The sequence below is a fragment of the Strix aluco genome, chromosome 19 (assembly GCF_031877795.1).
Source record: "Strix aluco isolate bStrAlu1 chromosome 19, bStrAlu1.hap1, whole genome shotgun sequence".
NCBI classification, from domain to species: Eukaryota; Metazoa; Chordata; class Aves; order Strigiformes; family Strigidae; genus Strix; species Strix aluco.
In genome coordinates this window covers 13,860,777-13,888,585 of record NC_133949.1, presented here as the reverse complement: position 1 = coordinate 13,888,585, position 27,809 = coordinate 13,860,777, and the positions used below count along the sequence as shown (strand labels likewise).

At 36.9% G+C, this 27,809-nt stretch overlaps 1 protein-coding gene across 18 annotated transcripts in view; it reads left to right on the top strand.

Annotated features, from left to right (window-relative positions):
- BCAS3 (BCAS3 microtubule associated cell migration factor) overlaps positions 1 to 27,809 on the top strand; it is a 372,112-nt gene that overhangs the window by 48,249 nt on the left and 296,054 nt on the right. For all 18 annotated transcript variants that reach the window (XM_074845789.1, XM_074845793.1, XM_074845795.1 and 15 more), the window contains exons 8-11: positions 3,861 to 3,968; positions 8,109 to 8,185; positions 20,739 to 20,815; positions 22,577 to 22,660. In XM_074845789.1, the coding sequence (XP_074701890.1) occupies positions 3,861 to 3,968; positions 8,109 to 8,185; positions 20,739 to 20,815; positions 22,577 to 22,660 (346 nt within the window). The remainder of the gene's footprint in view (positions 1 to 3,860; positions 3,969 to 8,108; positions 8,186 to 20,738; positions 20,816 to 22,576; positions 22,661 to 27,809) is intronic.

Genomic DNA, 27,809 nt, shown 5'->3' with positions numbered 1-27,809 from the left:
CCTACCATGTCTATATGATCCTTTGATGATATGAATATTCAGGACTATTCCTGAAATAGAGCAAGATGCAGTAATTTTGGTTTCGTACAATTCTAAGGTTTCGAGAACTTCCGATTGCCGAGAGATGCTTTTGCAAGTTTGTGGGGCTCTGTCTTGCAATCTGTGGTGGTTTTGGTGGTGTTCTGTGGTAGATTGGATACTTCTGGTTTTGTAGCTGAAATTTAAATATATTGATTACACTAAATGTTATTTTTCATTCTCCTAGGTGGTGTCATTTTTAATATTGGATTGTGTATTTGTTTGGTAATTTAGTGAAGAAAATTGCTAAGAACAAAGCATTTTGCCTAAGTAAATTTTTCTAGAGATCCTGCAAAGGACTCCAGGCTGTTTATCAATAATGATGTTTTGTCTTACTGAATCCAGCAATTTTTTTGTATATTTAAATGGGGCATTTTGCTTAGTGTAAATCTTCCTGCTATGTGGTAACATAGCAGAATAATGAAATAATGTAGGTCATGTGAATGTTACAGAAGAAGGGAAACACATTCGTCCTCTGCTTTTGATGTTGGCAGGTTTGGGTTCAAATTCTTCTTAAATGAGTTAAAAGGAGTTGAGATGTCTACCTTTTAAAAGCTGTATCCAGGACTCAGTCTAGATTTTTGACTTTAAGAATGTAAAGGGAACACTGTAATTAAGTCTGACTTCCTCTGCAACGTGGGCCATAGAAATCCCTGAATTCCCTGTTTCAAGAAAAATGGGAATTAGGAGTAGTTCAGTGGAGGTCACAAAGTGTCAGAAAAAGCTGCGTCATGCTGCCACTCTGGTGGCAAGCCACTTCTAGCTTTTGCAGCCTTATTGCACATCTTTTATTGCTCAGTTCGTGTGCTTCTACTTCCTTTCTTACTACCAAGCTTGTCAGACCTTTCACTGAGTCCTTTTGGTGAACTAACCTGGGGGGAGAATTCCCTCTTCAGGAGAAATCAAGGACAAAGTGTTATTTTTCTGTTGATTTAATACACTAAAATGGGTCAATATAGAATCCATTGCGTATCAGAGGCCAGGTAGGGGAAGTACACAGAACCACTAAGCCTGAACTTTTCACATCACTGAAATGGAGGAGGGAAGGACAGCTCTCATTACTGCTTGTGAGTAGTGTGGGCTAATCAAGATACTCTTATTATTTTTTGAGTGCTGTGGCAGAGAAATGAATCCTTAGATCTGTGTCTGTAATCCTCATTCTCCTGTTCTAGAAGAATTGATCTTGCTGCCAGCTGAGGAGATACAAAGGAGGGTAAAGGAAGACCATTCAGAAGGCTCATATTTGAAGAATGGTTGAGAAATAATGTTGTTGGAAAAGAAATTAAATTTTGCAGTGTTGGAGAATCCTTGCTGTATGGAGTTTTGTTGAACAATGAAATTGAAATCCTTGATTTTTCTTTTTTTTTTTTTTTTTTCCCTCCCCAGCAGGTTGAAACCATGTTATTGAGTTGTTACTGAGGTCTGATCAGAAAAGAACATGACATTATGGATCTCAGCATTGTGTCATTACTCGTTTAGGTACACAGCTGTCAGAGTAGAATTTATAAATTTAAATTATGCTAATTTAATGAATGTTGTCTCTAATGAATTGAGAGTGCTCAGTCACAAATGAGGTTCATAATAGGCCATTAATTTGAACAGGGAGAGGAACTAAAATAACCAGAAGGAAATGGTAGAGAGAAATCTTTTCTAGCGATGGAGACTTTTTTTTACCTTTCCACCTTTGAAAAGATTGCCAAGGAAAGAGCAAGTGTTTGTGCTTCCACCCTTTTGTGTCATAGTTGGTGGATAAAGCACTTAGCCAAAAAATGGGACTTTTCCAGGAAAACATTGTTGGCTATCTGAAGACTCATGATAATGCTGAGTGTCTGTGCTGCCAGGAACACAAGCATGGTGGAACGAGAAAGGACTGCGAGTGTGACTTTTTCTGGCTGTTGCCATTTGATTCTGTTGATTAGGTCCTAGGAGCATCCTCAAATGTATTTGACCTTGTCTTTGTATTTACTTCAAAAAACAATAAACATGCTTATTATTTTTTGATCGTGGATTGCAGTGTACCATGAAATTAAAAGAAAGATAACATTTGGAAAGACTTCTGAATTGGAGCTATGTAGAATATCAGAGTATTTCTGATCTAGTCCATAATATAATATAATAATACTACTTGATTATTAGCACTTGAGCTCAAGTTATTCGATTTTAGCCATTGTGGTTTAAATAAGTATTGGTAGAATGGTCTTACGTGATCAGTCAAAAGAAAGGTATGACATAGTAATAATTATTCATTTGAGTGACAGGATTATTACCCATAATTTTGTTGGTGCAATATGTATTAAAGGTACATACTCTAGAGTTGTAGTCATGTAGTTAGTTATATGTCAAGTCAAAATGGAACTGTTCAACACAGGCTTATATGGAAATAGTAATCGGCATCAATTATGTTAATATAATTTCAGCTATATCGTTGATTTTTGTTTTGAAATAAGAATCTGTGTACCCTTCTGTCAAAATAATGATTTCCTGGAGGTAATAAATGTACTTAAAACAAGAAAAAGTTTATACATAGACCTTGCTGTGGTTTTCTGTGTTTTCTAGCAGCAATGAGCTTCTAATGTAAAGTAACTCGACTTGAGTCTCACTGTTTTAAAAGTGTTTTTGAAGTGCCTTTGAAGTGCTTAAAAGTAATAAATAGCACCCTCTAGTTATTAGCCTAGGTATGTGCCTAGAAAAATGTATATTTTGGGAAGAAATTCAGTAGGCAAAATGTCAAAATACATTTTTTCTATTATTCTTTGACAGTTGTCTTTCTGTGCACATATTGTATATTGTTTCTCTGCTGCATATTTACTGTATGTACTGTTTTATTGTCTTGAGGCATTTGAGGTAAACAGTTGGCATTTATACTCTAGTTCTCCAGAATATTCTCGAGCAGCTTGAGCAGATCCAAAAGACAAGCAAGTGTTGTGTCAGGAATTGTGTTAAACTCTGTAAAATAAAACAGATACAGGCAAGGGGAAACACCCTCTTTTACCAATACTTAGTATATGTTTGTACAGCTGGCGATTTGTGCTCCTTCATATTCATTGACCTAGAAGTAGCCAACATTTTAATGCGTTCTTGGAGGGGAAAAAAGGTGTTATGGAAAAGAACTGCCACATCAAAGCCTCTCCTCAGCTTGTAAAATGGTTTCCACCACTACCTTCCTCAAGCCTATCGGAACACTCAGCACTTTCTCCCTCTCAAAAGAAAGCAAGCCTTTTTATTAAGGAATGGCCTTGGAGCTTTATTTATATTAAAATGATAAAAGTGACACAAAGCAGTTGAAAAGATCTATATAGTTCAAACAAAAGTCCATCAGAGATGTAATGTAAATTCTGTGTAATGTGTCTCTATCAAATCAAGTCATACGATTCAGCTGTTGCATAGAGGCAAGTAAGTACTCCCTTTAGGAAAGTGTTACTCTCTGGAATGTTTTTTAAATAACTAGAATGTGGTCTAAAACTTCATGCCTATCAAATGGCTTGTATTTTGCTGGTCAGATCTACTGTTCCAAAGTCTTATTTGTGACAAAGGAAACTAAGTGCTTGATAATTAGTTCCACGATACAGGTTCTTGACCATTGTGGATATCATAATTTAATTTTATTCATACCTTCCCTTAATGTAGAATGTTTATATTGACCTTTTCTTCTCCAGCATTCTGCTTAGATTGCTGGATTTTTCATTTAGCATGCTAAATAATATAGGGAGGCTGAAATAATTTAAAAGTAATTTTACAAAAAAATCTTTCTTTCCATTAAAATCTTTTTTCATTCATTTTAGCACAAGCCCACCTTACTGCTGTGTGGACCTTTATTCTTTGCGAACAGGAGAGATGGTCAAGTCCATACAGTTCAAAACTCCTATTTATGATCTGCATTGCAATAAAAGGTAAGGATGTTTGCTCTACGTTCTTTCCATGTTAGGGCATGTAAAATTTCAGTAATGAATACAATTTCTGGTGTATGCGCTCCCTGACTTTATTGTCTTTCCTGTAAACATAGCTTTGACTCTTCATTTCTCAAGTAATATTTCCATTTGAATTCGACAATATGCTTCTCCAGTGGCTTTCATTTAAGAAGTTCAAACCATTTTGCATCTGAAATCATTTAAGCTTCTTCCAGTTTTGATGAGGGTGAGCAGGAACTGTTGGAATCCTCTATTATCCACCTACAGATGGAGAACTGGGATCACTGAGAGTTTAAACAGTATAGAACACTAAAGGGTTTATGTCTCTTTTCTTTGTGTTCCATTGTTCTGTCATATGTTGCCTTCCTGCACATACAAAAAATTCCTAGTGTGCAGTCTGTGGTTTACATGAAATAATGTTCCTGTGAGCCAAATAACAAAGCAGCATCTCTTAGGTGGGATAACATCATCTAATTTCTGAGGGAAAATGGCTTAGAAGGCTGAGCATCATAGAGTTCAAGTAGAATAGAATCTATAGTTTCCATAGAATCATGAGTTCAAATTTTTCTGAATTCACTTTAGACCTTTATCTCTTCAAGACACCCAAACTGAACACCCTTGTAGTTTAGAGCATCTTTTTAAGAAAGAAGAGAAAATGCAGGATCCCTACACGAGGATCTTGATCCCTCAGCACTCCTGATGAGAGAATTTGATGCAGTGACTTTGACCAAAGTCCATGATTTTGCTGCTTGCTTTAATGCTTCCTTCCACCCAGCCATTCCTGTTACCAGTCACTGCGTGTCTCTAAGTACCTGATGGAAGTTGTGGAATGTGATTCCTGTGTGAGAGGTAGAGCGCTGAATGCAGAAGTTACTGCATTTCTTTGGCAATACGTATTTTCTTGCCACAATTGATGGTGGCATAATAACACAAATCATTAAGAACAAAACAAAACATCAGAGTGATATGTTTTATGTGCCTGTTTTGTATGGCAGTAGGTAGTATGCTTGTGTATGTGAAGACCACAGAAGAATATGAGCGCGTATCAAACTCATACAACTGAGGAAGGTTAGCAGTGTTGGAGATTGAATGGGGGGAAAAAAAAATATTTAAAAAAAAAATATATATAAACCCCTCAACCAACTCTAGAAGCTGCAAAGGTTTTGTTTAAACAGACATGTGTCTACCATTGTACCATCAAAATCTGAACAGTAATGACTACACTAGGTCAAGTAGAAGTTACAGAAGAGAAGTGGCACAACTGAAAAAATACCTTTAATACCACAACTAATCTAATAATGAGGAGATATTTTGGTGGTGTGAATATTTAAAGTAGTAAAGGATGGTCGTTTTTGTTATCCCCATCAATCTGTTTATTGTAGGATGTGGGTATGCTTGTTATATCGAAAACGGGTTTCACTGAAGTGATTGAGTTGGTGAGAGTTATGTGCCCTGAATAGGTCACTGTTCCTTTAAAAGCTGTCCGAAGGAGTTCAGTACTTATCTGTGTAACTGTCCCTTGAAAAATTTAAAGTTCCCTTGTGTGCAGTGTGATGATAGTAAATCTTTCCAGTCTGGCCTCCTAGCAGAAGAAAAATCCAATTGTAAAAACAGTCAAAAGGCAAATCATCATTCAAAGTTTCTCCCAACTAAAAAGTCTTTCCAGGTGCTAATGTTTCTTTTCCTAAGTGGTAAAAGTGGAAAAGCTACTTCAAAGCTGTGTGGCTGTATCCAGGGTAGCTGCTTCTCTGGAACGTATCAGATTTTGTTATTATCCGAGGAAAGCTCGCTATTTCAGATTGAAAATGCATTAAATGTGACCAAGCGCAGTGCTAATGGTGCGTTAACTGTACTATAGCCTAATGGAGTTCAAAATTTGAATTTAAAATAAAACTTGAGTTGCAGAAGAAGGGAAAACTGTTTATTATTTATGTATTTATACTCTAGAATCATCCATCTGGTAGGTTTCATTTATGCAGAAAGACTGTACATCTTCAAAGAGTAGAAAACAAAAGTCTACAGGATTGGGATATATGACAATCAAATATACATAGGTTTTCTAAGTATGCACTACACTTGCACAGGCATTCAAAGTCCTTCCATCATTCATTGGTTAACTTTCTTTTAGGCCTTGGGGAAGAAGTTAGAATTTATACATTTTCTTTTGTTTTTGTCTCCTGTAGTTTAAGCAATTGGAAGATACATTGCTTGACTAAAACTACTATTTTGTCCCAAACTAATATTCATTTATATATGCAGAGTTTATGACTTCTAAAAACTGAGATTTATAAATCCGAAGGGGGTGGGGAAGCATCTTTTTCACAATGAGCGAGCTACAAGCAACTAAGAAGTCCTACTTTAATTTCTTGTGTGGCTTAACACATCTGAATCCCTCTTGCTGAGTTATGAGTTCTGCCCTCTTCTTTTGGCAAGTAAGCTGCTCACTCTGAAAATGTACGTGTGCTTCCTGTTCTAGGTCTGTAAAGCTGTGAACATGAGAGACTTCTGTCCGATAATGTCCCTTGATTTTTACCTTCCTTCCAAGAATTTGTACTTCTTGTTTTTAGATAGAGGCATACTGATAAACAGAGCAGCGACAGAATGCCAGGATGAGATGTTGTAAGTCCTGAAAGAATTTGAGATACAGAACAGCACTTATTACTTTAATCAGCTTCTGTATCAGACAAATAGAAGGAGGCTAGCGTAACACCAGCCTATCTGACAGGCTTCAGGAGTCATCTTGGGAACTACAGATTCAATCTATGTTATTTTGTGATCGTGTTGGTAAAAATAATAAGAAAATCTAATAGCAGACACGTAGATAAATCATGCCTATTGGAGGAGCAGTACTACAGTTTTCTAGGTGGAAATTGTGACTCAAAACTTATTTATATCTGAAAACATAAGCAAGCATGTGGGTAAGGTATATATTTTGATTTTAGTGTAGTCCTTTGCCAAAGAGTCTTACAGATATTGAGCTCTCCTTGGATAAGAAGGAGGTATTCTTGTGGCTAAACAGTTAAAAATAGGAAAAAAACCCAAGAGGACGTAATGGCTGGTTTTCACACTGGATGTGTGTTGAGGCTGATGTGATTCATCATCGTTTTAAAGATTATTATTTTACACTGTAATGTGTAGTCATAATTTTCAGATAAAGCATTAGGTGTGTATTCTAGTCATTGAGAGATGCAATTAATTTTTTGCCACATCATATCTTTACAATTAAAATTACTAGAACCACATTTAATAATGCTCCATATTGTCAGCTAATTAAAAAAAATACTGTCTCATATTCTTCCTAATGAGAAAATAATCAGATTCTTAAATATGTTGTATTGCTAAATGTTCCGGATAGCTGGTAGATTTTATCTGTTTATTTGTCAGCTTCCCAGGTGGCTCTTTCATTTCAGGAGTTTGAGGGCTTGGTTGTGGGAAGTCAGCAATGCAGGAGAAGATGTATCCTAGTTATAAAGCTTTCAAGATGCTTCACTTTCCAAATTTGCATCTTTGGCCTCTTCGTTTAGACAGTGTTTGAGGCATAGTTATCATGTGGCTTTTGTTCTTTGTTTCAAGTAATGAACACTTATTTTACAATAGAAGTGTACATGTACAAGCAAGTACATAAACATACACCTGTAATTTTGCTAATTGACACAAATTCTGCTTCTCTCAACTGTATTTGTGTGCTGATGTTCTTGGTATGAAAAAACCACCCTACTTTTCTAAATAAGATGGTTTAATAAATTTGCAATGAGATGGGCAATGGGATTATTTAAAATTTAGCTTGTGTTCTACTGATTGTTGATTTGATTGTTATTTGAGTCATTGAAAGTAATTCAGGATCCTTGCAATTCCATTCTTTCTTTTTAATGGAGCTTTTACTGCAGGAGGTATATCATAAATATGCTGTGTTGTTCTGTATCAGATCTGTGTACTTCCTGAAATGAAGGTTATGTGGTAGGGATGAGAGAGAATCCTCAATAACTGCCATGTATTGGTAACCTGGCAGTTTATCACTGTAGAATTTATATCGATGCTTTTGAAATAATTACATTTAGATATTGAATCTTTAAACCAATGCATTTAATGTTTAAAGTACACGTTCCATTTCTGTGTTTTCAGGATACTTGTTGTAGTCCTGCAGGAGAAAATTGCCGCCTTTGACAGCTGTACTTTCACCAAAAAATTCTTCGTTACAAGTATGTATAATAACTGGGTTCAGTCTCTTTGCTCTAGTGGTGGAGTAAGATAAAACAGATTTTTGTGTGTGTGTTTATTTCTGAGTCCTCAAAGCAGGTCTCCATGCCTTCATTTGGAGTTGCAGGAAATCTGTTGCTTTAAAAAAACCCCAAATGTTACTCTGTGAATCTCTCTTTTGCATATTTATTATTGCTGTAACTAATTGCTAACTGTTGCAAATAAGTGACATCTATGGGTAGCTGAGAAATTCTTTTGTTCATTTTGCACAAATATGTGCAGAAGTTTCAGGTTTTGAGTTCAGGTTGTACACATAAGCAGCAGTTTGAAACCACGTTGACAGTGATCTGCCTGCATATTTTGTTGTTCCTTAGGCACAGGTACTTTTTTTTTTTAATGCGTCCTTAACTTTAGCAGGCCCCAAAGCTCACACAGGTCAGTGAAGTGTAGTAGAAAAACTATACGCAGGTATTTGCCTGCAGGTGCTTTCACATATATCTTGAGCATGAAGGAACTGTTTGCTCAGGCTCCCCTTGTTCATCTGTACCCTACGACTCACCTCTCAGTAGGAGGCAATGGATTGTAAGGGTAAGGTGCTCTCCAAAAGCTGTTCCTCCACTCTGAGTCCCTTTGCTGCCTCAACATCTGTAACACAGTAATTGATACGTTAGTAGAGAAAAATGGTTTTCTGCTGCCTGTGCTCTGCTCTGTCACAGGATGTGGTTAGGATTAGGATGTCAGTTACCTGCTCCCAAGACTGTGGGTGTTGTAATACTAAATACCAAGAAAGTATTCACCTCCCCCCCCCAAAAGACTTTTTTTTCTGAGCAGTTAGTGACTAGTTCTACTGTTTATCAATTAAAACAACCTCTTAAAATCTGTAGATTACTGAGGGATCATAATTTACTTTGGAAGGATCAGTTTCATTGTTAAAAAGGAGAGTCTGAAATTTTCTGGATGTATTTTCAGTCACAGTTGGAAAAGTTCTAAATTATCTTCTTATATTATCTGTATTTAAAGAAAAATCTAGTTAGGAGAAGCTGTTTCTTGCAATAGTTTGAAGAAAAGCAGCTTTATGTAGTAATATTAAAGTTGCCAATAGGTGTCAGTTTCTTCCTATACATGGATGTAAGATACTGGGAATCTGCTGGGGTTCAGTCAGGAGCCAAATGGGAAGGGACTTGTTTGTGCCCTTCTACTCCTCACTCCTCTTTTTTATTCCACCAAAGAGAATTAAGGTACAAGCATTGCTTTTATTTTAGACCAAAAGCAAAAAAAAAAAAAAAAAAAAAAAAAAGCCCTCAGTGATGTATGTATTTTGACAGTTCTTGTGGTTTTCTAATTCCAATTATTAGTTGTTTTTTTAAAAAAAGATACTACAACTTGTTTTTAAAAATCAATCCACTGAACTATATTTTGAGAAACAGGTATCCTATTCCTAACCATAACTTTTGATTTGCAGTGCATTTTTGTGGAACAGTGATGGAATTTAAGAGGATAAAATGAAGCTTTTGGAGCTTTTTTTTTTTTTAAAATTATTTGAAAATCCAAACTCCTGAAATGTCATTATTCACAGTGTATTTCTCCAGTTGTGCTGTGTTTTTAATACAAGAAACTCAAGATGTTCTCAAACTTTTTTCTAGTTCTGGGGTTCCAAAGCTTGGTTAAAGACACCCCTCGATTTGTCCTGGGCATTTCAGAAAGCTGGGGGACCCAACAGTCAGCTGGAGCTGCTGCCACCCCAGCCCTTCCCCCGTCCCCACCCCACCTTGCCTGTGGCCAGTGATGGCGTGGTACTGAGCAGAAAGACGTCTGCTTTTTTTCCTAGATGAATGGGTTTCTTGGACCTGTGCTGGTGAATAGTTGTCCTGAGGATTTTGAAGCTTAGTTGTTTCACTTAATAGCTTATGCTATCAAGCGGGTGTTACGCTCTGGTATGTTGAAGGCTGCAGTAAAGCTTTTGTCTAAGCTTTCAGATTTCGTATGTGCTGAAATCTCTTTGACCTAAGAGTATATCTTTAAAGGCTTAAGTTACTCTGATGTGTTTGAAATTTGATGTAAATGAGCTACCTAGTTAGCTGTGTAGATTTTTGATAGTCAGCCAACTGGGCAGCAACTGGGCTCTTTCGCTACGTTGCTTTTTTTTTTTTTTAATTTAGGAAAGGGCAGTGTCAGTTTAAACTTGAAAAGTAGAAATCTGTGGAAAGGAAGCTTGGCAAAAGGTCTTCTAGGCCTCTTTGTTTCCATTATTGAAGCATCCCTGCTCAGCAGGATGGTCAGCTGGCACCCCATCTCGACCCATCCTCAGCTGGACAGTGGCAGTAAGAATGTCACTGGCTGCCCAGAGAATTTTTTTGTCACGAAGAAGGTTCTCAGCTGCGTTACCTGACTGCTTTTGGTCAGAAGCAATGGCACAAAATGTCAAAAATATTACGTGAGGATCACTAGCTCTTCAAAGACATTTTTGTTACTGTGTAAACCACTGTGTAGAAAAAGAATTTTTTTTTTCAAGACGATTTGGTGGGGCTGTGGAAATCACGTCTTCCATCCATATCAGTTAAGTGGTCTTGGGAGCCTTAGAACCTCACTGAAGAGCAAATATAATTAAGCAGAAGCTCTCATCCATTTTGTTGACTATTTATACATAGAAATTAAATGCAGAGTGTACAATTAAAACCAGTGTCAAGAATTCTGAAGTTTGGTGCTCCTCAGAAATGCTAATGCAGCTGTGTTGCACATGAGTAGTATTTGTCTTTCTGTTTTTGTTTTTGTGGTTGAATGTGTAGCTTAATATATTGTTGTAATAAATATACCATAAAATATTCAGGATGTAGAACATGGTCAAGTTCGTGCTGCTGTTGGAATGTTTAACTCCTGCATTTCCTGATTTTTCTTGAGCAAATTTGACATAGTACTAATCTTTCTTTTTCTGCATGTCATTAGATGGAAATATGCTGATTAAGTCAAATCATGGATGGCAGAGAGCCAGCACACTTTATTTGTGCTTTTGTAACAAAAACTCAGTGTTCAGGTGCTGCAGTCTTGGTGTGTGAATTTAAGACAGGTGCTTAAACTTGAAGAGAAAACACACTGTAGATACTGCAGAGAAATTACCAGGATATCGTACAATCCACCCTGTGTGGTATTCTTATTTTTCAGTGTCTGCTAAGGAAAGGCATAGCATCAGTCTGCACAGAACTCGTGGCTGTACCTTCCATACGGATCTCCATTCTCTACTTGCTTACACTTGGAGCCAACTCGGTTTTGTTAAGAAAGGGAAAGATAAAGCCAAACAGTAATTTCACATCCTTCACTGACCAAACTTCAAAAATTCATTTGATACTTGTAATAAGAATGTGTTTCCTTTGGTAGTTGTGAATGTCAAGGTGTGGATTTTAAATAGATTTTTAAATAGTTCAGAGTTTTATTGTGGTTCAGTTAAGATTTCCTTCGGAGCTTTTTTCTGAATACTGCATGTGAATGAATGATCAGAAATGAAAGGGATGTACAGGCTTTTTTTTCCCCCCTACTTTGCTCTAAACAATAGATGCAGAAATGCTGAATTTCATTGATTTCTATTACATCAGTGTTCCTTTAACCCTTCTCCAAAAATGCTTACTTAGTGGAACATCGATGATTATGAATATGGCCTGATGGATACTTTCTTCTCTGTAAAGAATATCCTTCCCACCCCCTGGGCCCTAAGTAAAGATTATCACAGATAACATCATGCATGTGGCATCATCTTTGTGTCCGATAACTAGTGCCTGCTCGGTTTCTCTGGCCCTTCCACTCCTCATATTGATATATTCTCCATCCATTATTCTCTAGGGATGAAGACAGTTATTGCAGCCATTAGCTGGCACCACATTTCTATTGATGCTGTACAGCTAGAGCCTTAAGAGGTAATTTTCCAGATTTTAGTCAGAGTACTTTATTGTATATAAAGTCTCAAAAGACTTGCCTAACCACAAGCCAAAAATTATTCAGTATATGTTAAATGCCCCCCACCTGCACCTCTCAAAATAAATAAAAAAACCTCCAAAACCAAACGGTGTTTGATACTCTAATCTGCAATTTGGATTTGGTGTTCTTGTTTTCACTGACATTCACATGCAAGAAATATCGTGGTTTCAGTTTGTCACAGATCTGATCTGGAAATCATCTAGGCTTCTTTTGTACATTTTTGTTAGCTTTGTTAGAATTCCTTTTCCCTGATCGGCACACAGGGAGCAGTTTGATCTCTTTGCTTTGAAGTAAAAACACTGGATGTCTTAAGAAAAGGTTTAATGCCTGAAGAGTTACAAACAGAACTTCTGGAAGAATGTACGTTTCCCTTCCCAGCTGTGATCAGTGAGTGGCATTTATCCTGGATATCCCACATGGTATAATAATTGATAGGGTTCCTCTGTGGAGGGAGACTCTTCAGTTTAGATCGAAAGTCCTTAAGGCAGGTGGGAAGGGAGCTCCTGATTCACAATATTTTCTTGATCAGTGAGAGAAGCCAAGTATGTTCCTGTGAATTGTATGTAAGCAGTTTTTATTTTTATATACACACACACATATAGATATGAACACACACCCCTTCGGGTAATTTAACTGCCTTCCCCGAGAAATATTGGTTTGATCTTGCCTTTACTTTTTAACAACATTATTTATAAGAGTGTGTTTTTCCTGAATGTGGGAATCGGTGTATCACTATCAGGCTAAAGCTGAAATAATTTTTACGAAGGTCTCCAGGGCAACTTGGTAGATTTATGGAAACAAATGTCTTTGCTTACAGGGTGTTTTGCTATATTGGAGGAAAGTGTAAATACAACAGAAAAATTGCATAAAGACAGAAAGCAGCCATTGGTACCCAAGATGTATATCTATCATATCTCCTGGCTTTGACAGTTTTAAAAATTATATGTATAACAGGAAGTGCTGTTTGTTTCTGTGCAAGTTATTTTTATCTAAAGCACCCAAATCCTTAATGTTACAGGCCAAAACAAAGCTGTCTTACATTGTCTGTACAGAAACAGCAACCTCTGTAAGTAACATTGTTATTTATCACTGTCCCATTCCCTGAACAAGAAAAGAAAGTAAACCCGAGATTAAAACAATTTGTCCTGAAATCAGTCAATTTTGTGCTAAATAAAACAGTCAAGCCTAATGAATGTTAAAGGTCACAGATATTTTTAGTAGAAGCTCTGGTGCTGGTCTTAGACCTGTAGATTAAAATACTTAGAACTGCCCTGATAGAACTGACAGGGAAAGGAGGTCTCTGTAGTAATAGTGATAGTAGTAGTAATAATAATAATAGCAACAATGATAGCAATAATGATGATGACAATTAAAAAAAAATTAAATATGTGGTCCTTCCGCAAGCTTGTGGGAGGGAATTCTTGTTCTTCTGATCCAGGATAGCACAAAATGCGACTCGTTGCAGGGCTGGGTCTGTTGTGAACATGACATTTATTATCAATATTGCCCTGCAAAGGCGGGTGAGGACGGTGTACATAGCATTTGTGGCTTTACTTTTTCACTTTATTTCTAGATGGGTTTTTTTAGTGTTTTACTAGTGATAATGCCACTATGATTTAAAAAAAATAAAAATGAAAAGGCCCTGGATGGCAAGCATGATTTCACAGTAGGGTGCATCCTGCTGGTTTGCTCTTTTGCTCAGTTTTTATGGGTGATACTTAAACAGAAGGAAGTACAAGAACAATAGAAGAGTTTTGGAAAGTATGTGACAGTGTGAGAGTAATAACATTTACATAGGGCCTTTCATCTAGAAGGAACCCAGAGGAATTTATAAACAATATTACTTTATACAGTTTATAAACAAATAAATTTGGTTTGCTTGGTGATACAAAAAAAAAAAAACCCACCAAGCAAAAAATATTAGATAAAACAACTTATATGATTTGTTTTCCTTGGAATAAACAATGCTTTTGCAACAACAGTATCACTCTACCCATTATTTATTGTATATTCCCTTTCTGTGCTCTCTGTCATGGATCTGTTTTCTGGCTGCTTTGGATTGCACGACTTAAGAATGTAGTTTTGTAATTTCATTACTACAGAGTGCTGTGTATTTCATAAGACCTACAAAAAAACCTACTAATTGATTATAAGCTACATCCAGTGACTGAAAAGTAGCATAGCTCTAGTGGGTTATTGTAGCTATTTATTTAAAAATACACAATACCACTGCTTCACAGATTTTTAAAGTGATATCGGCAAATACCTAAATGATTAAAGGCAAATAATTTTGGTTGAAAAGTTATGTGTTTTGGAATTTGCTCAGAAAACTGTGTTTAAAAACACTATACACTTAAGACAGCATATGTCATCTTTAATGAACCTCTTCACACACTGAAACAGAAAAATCTTTTTTTATCCAGTAGTCTGCTTTCTCAGTCAGGTTTCAGTTAGTTTTGTCGTAGGATGTAGGTTAGGCTTGGACATCTCTGCTCTGACCAGTGTTCCTTGTGTTTGCTGACTGTATCCTATCCCAATGTCATATTCATACTCAGAAGAGGTGCAATTTCTTCCATGGTTTGGGATTACAGGCAGAAACCTAAGAAGATTTTATACTAATACTGCCTATACCCACATATTGTATAAACACTCACACAGAGAAGTAGCTTGAAATAAAACTGGACAACACTAGAAACATTCCTCACAGATACAAGGTGTGGAATATGCATTAAAAAAAAAATAAATTACAGTAATTATGAGGATAATTCTTAAAACTGATACCAAAAAAGGATGAGATGTATCGGTGCAGAGGGAATCATAGAATTGGGGAAAAGAAAGCAGTGAAAATTATGGAAAAAGGAAGTTTTCCTATTAAACTGACAGGAAGAAAAAGACAGAAAAGAACAATTTACTAAAATGGTTTTCATTAAAAAGTAAAAACAAAGTCAAGATAGAGGGGATGAAAGCCTGGCAAATATCACAAACAGATTTTTTTTAAAATTTTTTATTTATTTTCCTGGCCTGTAAAAGTAAGTGTAGAGAATAAGAGTTCTTAAAATATGCTGTGAAATTTAAAAACAACTGGTAGTGTCTTAAGTGTGTTGGGATGTGTTTGAAGAGCAATGTTCTGGATGCTTCTGATTTGGCTTTTTTATTCCCTTTTAGCTTTATTCATTCGCATGTTAATTTGCAGCAGTTTACCGCGTGTCATTTTACACTCCGTTTTAGTGAGGTCTGAGAAGGAAATGTAGCTGTACTCTGGGTAAGGAGCCATGTTCCCTTGTGAGTACATTGTTATGTAAACTGAAAATAAGTTCTGATTTAGCTCAGACAAGTTCTGACTGTTAGGGTAGGATTTTTCTGGACAGAAATGTTGCTTTCTAGTGTGTATTTAGGTCTGAATACTTTGCCATGATAAGATCGTCTTTAGCTCCTCGTTAGTGGAGCCATTCAGGCTGTGTAGGATGTTTCTGAGGAAGGACCAAAGGGAAAATTACAGCCTTAACTGTGATGGTGCTTGCTTCTGAGGGAAAATTCTTATTAAAGTACTGGTCCTCCACATGCATTGGGTAGTTTTTGTTTAAACAGGTCTTGTTGGTACGTATTATATTTGGTATATATGCAGGGTCCCTTAGACACGTACATCATCCGTACCTCATGAACGAGGAGGGCACGCGTGCAGAGCACAGCCGGAGATACTGATCGGACTTGTGGCAGTGTCATGGATAACAGATGCACAGCTCTGCTCCTGCTGAAGGACTGCTGGGATACCTGTAGTCTTTTAATTGCCTCTGGGATTCCAAAGCTTGTGTGCTTGGCTGTGAAGCAGCAAACTGCCAAGTTTTTACAGATGGGGAATCCCCGCAGTGTTTAGCCCCCAACTCTCCATCCTGAACTGGGCTTTTGGGTTTATATATATACACTCCTATATGTATGTATTTTTTTAAAGCTTTATTTCTTACAAAAAAAGCTGTGGAGCTTGATGAAGAGCTGCCCCAATAGCAGTGGTTCAAGTTTTAATAGTGGGATGTTTTGTGATTTATTGGCTTAATCTCTGTTAGAGCTGACATGACTTTTAATGGCCCCATCCCTCTTAACAGTATTTTCCCAATGCGCTGTTTGTTTAAAAGCTAAGTGGGAGGAGAGGCATGTGTTGCTTTTCTCTTCTTGGCTGCTGTCTGTGTATTCACACTGCCATTACTGAAGCTAGAGGATGAGCTTTTTGAAAACCATTTAAGAAAAGGACTGGCGTTTTAGTTTTCTGTAGGAGCATAGACCAATGGAAAGATCCAGAGAAGTGGATATTCTTGTGAATTTTCAAAGATGAGTACAGGAGGTGATTTGGTTTATTATGGGTGTACAGATATGAATCTCCAAAAGGTGGTAGAGATTGTCATAAAAGTAATTGAAAAATAATGTAAAATAAACGTGCCTTCTCTTTGTTCACTCATTGAGCAAACAATTGTCTGGCTCTTTGGAGAACTTTAACTTCTAGGATTCCTGCATGCTCGGTTTACCACGTATATAAAGTCAGCACAGCAACAAGTAAGCTAAAACCATCTTTGAATCCAAATAATCACAAAAAATATGCTCATTTCAGATTTTAATTTAGTTATTAAAAAAAAAAAAGATGGGAAGAAACTAAGAAACTGTAATGCTAAAGAATTTACCTGTGCTACCGTTTCAACGTGGAGAACACTTGCGTAGTGGAAATGGAAAAACCAAGGCACAGAATATCAGGTACCAGGATGCTGCCCATGAAATCCTCAGCTGGTAGCCAGGTCCCTGTTTGGAGGGAGCCTGGAGCCCATTTCTTAATCATCAATGTTGCTTAAGCCAGCACTGGTTGGACTTCTTGGTTGTAAGAACTTAATCAGGACTTGCACTTTGATTCAGATTTTCAAAATAGTGTTTTTCTACTTTTGCCTTTTCACAGCTTTCAAGTAGCACATTTCCTCTGTGAGTCATTATAAAGCCCAGAAGGAGAGAGTAACTGTACTTAAAAACTTTTAAAATAGTTTCCAGTAGGTTTTCACCTATATTTTTGTGGGTGATAGTCCCAGTAAAGCTTATTCTAAGATCAGATGTTTTTTAGTACTTGCTTGCTTTGCTGTACTTTTGGAAGGACTTTCCCCGAGTGATCTTTTCTTGGATGACCTCTCCATTCTGTCATTAAAACTTGGAAACTTTGGTCTTCTTGACAGTTAGTTCTGCATTCTCATTATGTTCATTCCTATTGTAAACATGCTAAAGTTGCTGCTGTTATTGCTTAGAATGGATTTTTCCTCAGTTGTTTTGAAGTTTAGTAGAAATAGAAGTTAATCTTTAAGAGAGTTAGGCTGGTAACGATTGGATGGCTGAGCCTGATGGGTCACGCTGTGTCTGTCTTTTCATTTGCCTAGTAGATGATGTTCTGCTGACTCCAGCTGTTTTTTTGGAAAGCAGAAAAACAATTTGCTTTTCCTTCCCATAAAGTATAACCCTTTGTTTATCCTTGTACTGCTGCAAGTTTCCAAAATGCAGAGACTTGCAAAGAAAAGAAAGGGAGGAAATAGCTCTTTTTTCACGCTGTTTTTCGTATCGGAGAGTAGAGTTTAGTACTGAGATGAATTGTTGACCTCTGTGGAGGTTATTATTAGAATTGGCTGATTTGTGTGTGGAGCAGTGTCTGATTGACTGAGTCCAGTTGACGGAGCGAACTACCTACAGTGGGTTTGGTGAAGACAGTTGCAGTTTTTCTAAAGTAACTTTTTAATTATTTGATTAATTTTTGATTTGAAGAATAATGCTTTTTGCAGTTCTTCATTTTCTTCAGTGAACTGAAGTAATTGAGAACAGCTCCCTTTTCCAAGCAAGATGTTTCTTTTTCTCATGAGTTGTTGAATTGCTGGGATATTGTCCTTACAGTGCATCTGTTGGCTGATACTCCTTTTGTTTTCTGCTGCAAGGATGTTACGAGGTGCTTGCAGAGTTTGGGAAATGCAAGTGACTGATTCTAAAGTCACTATAGAGATTTATATGATGAGGGCTATCATCTGACAGCTTTTAATGCTATATTTTATACATAAAAGGGAAGAAAAATAAATAAAGTTTGGGGGACCTGAATGTCTTTCCTGACCCAAATAAGAATTGCCACAGCAGAAGCCAGCATTAAAACCTTACTGGTCCTGATCTATAATGTCATCGGAAGAACATGTTTGTATTTACAACCTAGGGTTGTATTTACAACCTTTTTTTGCTTGCTTTGTTCCTTAAGAGGCTCTGGCTACCCACATTTTATGCACTTCTGGAATGCAATAACAATTGTGGCATCATCTCTTCAGAATTCGTTTTCCTTCCTGAGATCAAGGCAGTGATAAGGCCTTACAAAATATTCACTTGGTTTTGCTTTCCTGGCCTGAGATGGATTTAATTGGATGAATCGCTGCTTTTCTCCTTCCATTGCTTTATGACCTTTGAAATAGCTTGCTATGATCTTTTGAATTTTGCAATACCCTCACTGCTGTGCTCTAAAAAATGAAATAGAGCTGTTTATCTTAGACAGCATGAACAGTGTAGCAGCTGTTTCTGCACGTGCCCAACAAAATGCCATCAAATGTGTCTTTAAGCGTTGTCAAATATCTGTTTAAACTCACACCTATGTGCTACACCCTCCCACGCACCTTTTCCACCATTTTATGAGTGTTGAAAATAATGCAATTAAATTTTTTAAGGTCTGTTATCCTCACTAAAGGTTCTGGACTACTTTGGGGCCTGTTCAAAAAGACCCTGATATTTGCAAAGTGGTGGTGATGAATAGGTTTGCTTTTTCTCACTGTGGTTGGCAGATCAGTAGCAAGAGTCTGACACAAGAGACTTTGGGGAAATAGAAGCTTAGCTAGCTGTGTCGTTTTTGTGGGTTTGGTGTTGTTTTTTTTTTTAATATGTTGCTTCTCAGAATGCAGTGTAGGATTTTATGCAATAAATAGCAGTTGTTGGTTAGATGTGTTTCTCTGAAATGCTGTTTGCCTCATCTCAGTGCTCCTTCTGCTTGTGCTACAGGATCAGCAAGCCAGGGCTCCTTTAAATGAGACACACATGTCTATAAGTTTTGAAATGTTTGTTTCTTGGCCAACCAGTGAGAGAATATGAATTACTAAACTGTCTATATTAGCCTAAGAACTGATGAAAACGGAGATTAACCGTTTGCTTGATAGTCCCTTCCTTCCCTCCATTCTCCCCCCTCTTATGCAATATTTCTTTCTTATATATATACATACGTTTTAGCGTACCAGAACGGATTTCGGTCTAGTAGATAACGTTATGCATGTGGCTGACGGTCCTAGTTTACTAGCTTCAGTTTGAACACTCAAATCTTGTTATCAGGGCTCTAACCAGTCAACAGTTCTGTGGCTTCATCCGTGTGACTTCAGTATCTGAACTTTCAGACTCTTACCTTGACAAAGGATCCCACTGCGCTCAGCCTGCTGGAACCACGCAGCAGGGACGGTTACAGTGGCAGAGTGAGAATACTGGAGTTCAGACACATCAGTAGGATTGGAGTGCTAAATACAGGCAAGGGTTACATGTGGCTGTAGAAAGAGCAGCCGTCCACCTGAAAGGGCTTAATCTAAAATGACGAAAAGGAAAGGAGGGGAAACAGGACGTGGAAATAGGACAGTAATAGCAATTAGGATGAGAGTCATCATGCTACTTTTAATTGCAGATTGCTTAAGGTTTTCATTTATGCTTAAGCATTATCTAATTGTTTTCAAAAATCTAAAATTCTGGGTTTTGAATTTTAATAGTCAATGGTGTGGTATTCCTGGTGGTTGGGGGTGTGTGTGTGCGTGATTTTTTCGTTTGTGTTTTTTTTGGTTTGTTTTTTAACTCAGATTTTTTATATTAAATGGCATTTAACATGGGCCTGATTAATTTTAAGCCTTTCCATGTTTTCATTCACAGCTATTTTCAGTGGCTTTCTATTATAGGTATTTTCACCTTTTAATCCTCAGGAATAGTTATTTTATGTTTGTATCTATGCATGTGTATATATTTTTAACAATAAGACAAAGGTAATGAAAAGCAGGTGAACAATGGAAACTGCTACTGATTTTAAAGGAATTACAAATTCTCTCACTGTGTAAAGTGTGTGCAAAAGTATTTTGAGAGGCTAAGGGCTCATATATAGAATTATTAAAAACAAAAAGGAAAGCACAATACACCTTTTCATACCACACAAATCTAGAAGAGCTTGAAGCAAACTGAAACTATTGACCAAAAGAAAGATGTCAGTCAAGTAACATTAATTAAAATGTGAAGATACAAAACAATCCAGTCAAACTTAAATATTGCTCTCACCCCACAGTATCAAAATGGCATTAAAAAAATGCAAACATAAGGAAAAATGAGTATTTACACATCATTAACTGTTCAAAATAGCACATCTAACCGCAGTCTTATCTTTAGGAAAAAAATCCAAGCATTTACTGAGTGATATTAGCAATTGAAAGGTTTTTGTTTAGACTTTTTGTTTTCTTGGCAATAAATAAAATTCTTTGTAAGAAGTCATTAAGCTATTTCTGAATGTTGCCTTTTAAAACTTTTCAGGCTGCTATCCTTGTCCAGGGCCAAACATGAATCCTATTGCTCTCGGAAGCCGTTGGCTTGCTTATGCAGAAAATAAGGTAAGGAAAGGTTTAATTTCAAAAAGTATTTCTCTCTTGTTTCTAGATTTCATTCTAGCTTTTGCATATATATAGGGGGAAAAAGAAAAGAAAAAGTCTCAGGAAAAAAGCTCTGTGAAAAAGATGATCTGTAAGAGGACCTGTATAATGATGACAGACCTAATCTTTGACCCACACTGGTTGTGCTTTGGTATTCATGTCATATCTTTACTCTGCACATTTGATTTAAGCTCATGAACTTGGGGGGCATAAATAAGTAAGTAGCATAGGCAGAGAAGACAGCTATCAACATGTGTTTTCAGTGAGGTCGCTCAATAATTAACCCATTTTGCATTTAAGAAGTTTAAAGCACTTAATTATAGACACCTCTGAAAGGCTGGCAAGTGAGGATTCCTAAATTCTCTTTGGGGAAACTGAGTCAGGACAGAGCCAGTGAGTTTGTATGAAACTGCACTTTGTAAATTAGGAGCTAACATTAAAATGACCACTTTTTAATATTGCTGAAATTATTAGGTTCCAGGAAAAAAAAAAAAACGTTGAATTAATTTTTCTTCTTTCCAGAGGCAAAAGAAGAAAACAGATGCCAAGCAAAACAATTATCACTGTTCTTACCCAGCCCTAGGCCAGAGAAGTGGTTGTGTATTTAAAGCCTGAAATGTTTGAAAACTTTAAATTCAGCTCTAATGCCTTATTTTTATTTCAAAGCAGATGTTTTTTCTCCCTTCCACCTATGACTGGAATAGCTGTTTCTAGAGCTGAACCAGAAATTATCAGAGAGGCGGACTTTAGCAATGTTTTTTGTTACACCTTTTCAAGCACAACTGATTTCTTTCCAAATTCAGGCCTGCCTTTCCTCTAATGCCACGCCTATGTGGTTTTGTAAAACTTAACCAGTCAGCTTGGGGTTTAAAAAGTACTGCTGCCAAAAATGTCAGCCGCTGATCAGCAGAAGAATTATGTCACGAAAGGAATTTAATTGGCTTGTGTGTTCCCAGGTATATTCACTGTGGACTTTCCCTTTCTCCCTAGTTTAACTATTTTTATTTAGATACTTAAATATAATCAGGAATGAAAAGCCTGTAGAAACAAATACATCTTACGGTGATTTTTACTTTTCTTCTAGCTAAAACAGTTAAACAGGCAGCATGTTCTGTGTACAAGCAACAAATTTCTGTAGTTTTTTGCCATTTTATTTAGTCAGAAGCACAGATTCTATTGTTAGGGTTCAAAGGCAAAAACTGCTTTTGTAAGTTGCTGGCAGGTAGAAGAGTCTTGTTTTGATTTATTAATTTTGAAGGAAGGCAATATAGAGTAAACCCCATGTACATTCCTTTAATCTATTAAATGTAAAGTTTAAAGTAGCTCTTTTCCTTTGTCATTTCTTTGCTTGCTAGTCATAAAAAGCCACACTCAGATTCTTAGAATGTCTGATATTTAATGTTACATATACATGGCTAAAGCTTTTGATTATATTTATTTAAATTTATTTGTGGTATTGCTGCCAGACCAAAAATCCCACCATTTCAAAGTTTATGAATTCTTAGTGACTACTCATCTTGTAATTGAAAACTGGAGTTGAGTACGCGACAGTCTGGGTGGCACCCAGAAGATTATAAAAAGGGGTTAAGTGTCTCAGCAGGGCTTTTTGCTATTTGTAGGAAAAAACACACCACTGTACATGATAAATAAGCGCTATGGTAATGGGTTATGGGTTTGTGTAGTTTAATAGTAGTTACTTGGTTGCTGTCTTTCTTCTTGTAGCTGATCCGATGCCATCAATCCCGTGGTGGAGCCTGTGGAGACAACATTCAGTCTTACACTGCCACAGTCATTAGTGCTGCCAAAGTGAGTACATCATCTGCTGCTGGGAGAGGTTATCATGTAAGATAATTATTAGGTTTCCCTGCTGAATTGTACTGTGTGTCATCGTCCCCCCGCCCTCCCCATTCACAAAAGAGGAAAACACAGTGAGAAACGTGCTAGCGCCCTGCGTACAGTCCTGATCCTGCAGATCTGAGTGGCCTTTGTTTTTCACGCAGTATTTCTGTCCCTCTGAACTGATTTTTTTAAAAATTCTATTTATTACAAACAGCTGTTCATATTAGTGACCCCTGTTACAGGAAATACATAGTAAAATGGATTTGTATAATGGCTATTCATAATATTACAAGTTTACATGATTAGAAATCAACTCGGTGAATTATTACTCTTTTAGCATCGTGAAAACTGACTTTACAAGTGCTTGGTGCTTTTTGGACTCAGTCACGTTAGCATTATATGTTTTAATCTCTCTGAAGGATGACAGAGCAGTACTGGAGCTAGCTAATTACCTGGCAGCTTTCTTTGAAGGTTAGAGTTTATTAATAACTGTTTACATACAGGTTCCACTGCCTGGTTTTCTCAGTTCAGATGACATTATAATATCCCTCTGTTTTCAAAGAAATGTCTGGGTTTTCGTAGTATCAAAAGAAGACCATGGCTTGGAAAAATCTTAAACGAGCCAAAGAGTATGCAGAACTGTTGTTTTACTATTCCCCCACCCCGCTCCTTTCCTTGAGGACTTGCTTGCAATATTTTGCCAAGTAATTTCTTTTTCTCACACACACACACACAAAGTGAGCTTTGGCATTGTCTGGCAAACTTCGTGCTGATTACAAGGTTTCATTGTAACCACTAGCCTTTTCATTTCTGATATGCACAACAAAACAAATCTAATAATAGGAATTAAATGACAGCACAGAACAGAAAGCTCAGCGTCACTGAAGAAAACAACAGTTACAAGAACCCACAGACAGACACAGGGCATGCCATCTCATGTAAAAACAAAACAAAAACACATATTCCATCAGCATAGCTTTGGATACAATCTCACTGTGGCTGGAGGAGGAGAAAAATCACAGTTTTTTACGTTGAGGAGAACTTGAATTGCTGTTGTTCTGAGGACATCTGAAATTTGCTGTATCTCTGCATACTTTCACCATCAGCAAAAAAAGTAAATATGGGAGAAAATCTCCCCATACTCCTTCAGTCTCAGCATCATTAATGTGCTTTTTTTATAGCACAGATAAGTTTAAAAACCCACTGGCTTAGCATGATCAGCCACAGTTTTGATCAGATGTGGTGAAATCTTAGAAATGGGTCACTGTGCTGCCAAAGCCAAGCCTACTCATGACTGAAGATCAGCAGGCCAAAGCTTTCTTAACCCGTGTAATGATCGTCACAGCATTCCAGTAGGCGTCGAAGACTAAGCACTATTCTGTTTCATTATTTTCAGCAAACTAAAAAAAAAAAAAAATAAAAAAGGAGGACCTTTTATAGCCCTTACCCCCAGAGACTATGACCTTAGCTGCTGAGTACTACTAGCCAAGGATAATAATCCAGAAATTCCCACCTTAAACTGGACGTGTGTAACCACTGAAGTAGTGATTTTGCATCATGTGAATAGCTGCTGAAGATAAAATGTGTTTATAATCAGAGAAAAGGAAAAAAAAGATTGTTAGCCTCTGTACAGAGATAAAGTAATAGCGCAAGTTAGGAAAACGGGTAATCATAAGGGCACAATCTCGATATTACTTTGTATTTCACATAGCCCATTGCTTTTGCCCTCGACTGGCTGTTAGTATTCATCTTGCCTGTTACAGTAACATCTAATATATTTTAAAATATTTGCACGATTTGGCTCTTGAGTATATCTCGGCCTTACTGTATTAATTTGTTATTTGTGTCTGAGTGCGCAACACTAAATCTGATTTATTACCGATTTCATCGATTCTTGGCTTACTATCTAGCAAGTTTTCATCAGTGATAACTGAAGTGCTGACTTTCTTGTGGGACAGTGCTGCTTTTTGGTTCAGAAGTGGTTCCATAAAAGTTCTGGTTTGTCAGATTGTCTTGTGTTACAGCCTTTTCTCTGTTTGGAACCCAATTTCTTATTGAAGGAAGTGAAAGAACCTTTATATAAAGGAGAAGGATAAAACTGAGAGCAAAGAGTAATTTCATCAGGGTCACTTTTGAGAATTACCTCAGATCCTCTGTAGAAGGTCTCAGTGGCGGTGCAGAATATTTACTTTAACGGTATTTCCTTTGATGAGAAATGTTTTTGAATGTCCTGGTAGTGAACGGTGGGTTTGTCCTCAGGGTGATGTACTGCTGTGTACTATACGTGATGCAGCAAATAAATTTCTTCCTTAATCAAATAACTTAGGAGTCAGAAGCTCCCCTGTTAGCCGAGAATACCAAGGTCAAAATTGTGGTCCTGTTGGAGTGTGGTGGTTACTGGTGCCAAAAGTCGTGTTATTCTGGTAACATTATGAGGAATTCCTTTATGTCATCTTCCGATTTGATTTTATAATTTCTAGAAGGATTTTATTTTGAACACTGAACTTTTTCCTGTTTGTCCTCAGATGCATCTTGCAAGAGCATTGCTTTCTGTTGTTGCTGGATAAACACATGCATTTTTTCCAGCTCATTCTCTTATTTTGATTTCCCCACATTTGTTTGGCTTTCTGTCTGTTTATGTTCTAAAAAGCTCTGATAGTTTTTGTAATTTGACCAAGCAGAAAATTTCTGGAAATATAAAATGTGTGAAGATTCCAATTTACGTTAATGTTTAGCAAAGATAAAAATTGATGCATTTGGAAAAATGAAAATACTGTTCCTTATGGGATAAAGATTCTTTTCACTCCCGTTGAACACACACAGTAGAATGGACGTAGAATATCTTTCAGAATAAACCCCATTATTACTTAACAGTATTAGTGATGGGAGAATATTCAGGTGCTGGGTTTGAGATAAGCATCCAAATGTGAAATTGCTTGTTATAATTATCCATATTTATTAATTTTGGATGCAACAAGGAAGGGGACATAGGAAAAGACATTCTTAGGTTCCCATGCTTGTGTTCTTTTCCTGTCTTGTTGAAGAGGTTTGGTCCCACCATGTCCCTGAGTGAGGCCCATTTCAGCTCCCTCTGTTCAAGCGGTGCTCACGCAGACCTTCCCCATCCTGATGTATCCCTAACGGTCAGACTTGCCTTGCTGTTTCAGATGAATTTCCTTATCGGTTTCTTCCCTGTCGTCTTTTCAGATTATGCGGCAAGAGCAGGAAAGGGAAACATCTTTGTGAAGCATGAGCACTTCAACAAACACTTAGTTTGAACTTGAATCTATAATTGATTGTGTGTTCATTTTGCTCAAACTAACCATGAGGCTTTCATATTGTTGATTACCAAGGCATATCTTTTTGATCTCTCTTTCTGCTTTCTATAGATTTTTCATTTGTAAACAAATAAATCATGTAAAATATATTTATTATGAGAAACAGGAACAACATACTGTTTTGTCACTAAAAGGATGCAAGACCTTTATTGGAACAAAACAGTCTAACAGGCACTGAAAGATGCATTTTAATTTTCTCATCTAATTAAAGTTGTACTTATTTTTCAATTAAATGAGGTACGAGTGCATACATTTATTTTAATTAAATATATGTCTGTCTTATATTGAATGAATGTGAACTGTCTTATTTTTAAGTAGATAGGGTACACGTGAGCGTGCAAATTGTATGTGTGCTTGCACAGTGTGCATCACTGCTTACAAAAGGAACTAGATCAAGTATTTTAATTTAATTTATAAGAAAATTTCACTGAGTGTGCACTGGCAGGTTCCCATCAATGACAAAGGAACTGGGACAGTGCAAACTTTAACCTATTTCATTTAAAATGTATTTGGTCTGTCAAATGTCTAGCATCAAATTATAAACCAAGTTCTTCTCACCTCATAACTTCTTTAGTTGATTCTTTCTCCATATCTTTTAATCCTATAGTGGTAAAGTGATTTAGCAAAGGCTGCATCTGTTTTCTCTTGTTACCTGATAACTTCTTAATGAGTACTAACAGCTTATGTGAGAGCAAGGTCATTAGCTCTAATGGATGGAGGGGACAGCCGATATGGCATGGGAAAGGTTAAAGATTACCAGAGAAGTTTTTTGCAAATATACACATAGCACAAAGAAGTAAGTGCCATAATGGTTTTGCACTGATATTTCTGAGCTAATGGCCTCGGCCACGTCTTTGCACACCTATTACTTCTCAGTCGTCTTGCAGTCACGGTCTACTCTAACATGTAATGGGGATTCATTTTGCTAGATAAGCATGTTAATTTTTTTTCTAGAGAGCTATAAATTTATACTTGGCACTTTGTCACCCAATTTCTCTAGTTATAATATTAAAGATATTTTCTAAAATAGGTCAGTTACAATTTTTGGTCTTTTAACTTGCATAGGTAATTTACCATATACTACTTCTATACTGATTTCTCTTTCCTGCTGTATAAACTACCCGTGCATTTTATATGATTTTAACTATTGGCCAGAAAACTGCCTTGTCGGTTTTTGTAAGGAAAGTGTCCGTTGAAATGCATTCCTGTGATGGCATTGGGTCTATTTTAGGTCTGTTCCTCGGATATCATTGTCTGCTTTATGTTACGTTTTTCAGTCTTCTGAATTTGCCACTGTTAAAATTTGGTTTATTCTCGGTTGTTGTATCTGAGTATAAAAAGAAATAATAAGAAACAAATGGCAGGATATTACTAAAGACTTTAAACCCCAAAGACATTCCTATGATAAAGGCATGGCTCGATTTTAAGTGGTAGTATCTCCATTAGCATTAATGGGGTAAGTACATCAGCTGAGGCATCTCAGAGGTTAATCAGGCTTCCTGGCTGGATATTGCCATCAATACAGTGTGGCGCCTAATTCTGTTGGCCCTTCAGAGGTTTTCCTGACAACACACTAACAGACTTTGTGTAAGTCATTTCCTATGAATTATTAAAACAAACGTTTGGCTGCTAATTGATGAACACTAATGTGTTTTCTAATCACTGCAGTTTGAGATTTTAGCACTAAACAAAGCAGTTGCAATTGATTTGTGGCTGCTTCTTGGTTTCAGCCTGTGATCTGTACATTTTTTTTCCTTTTCAATTTAGCAGGCAGCTTA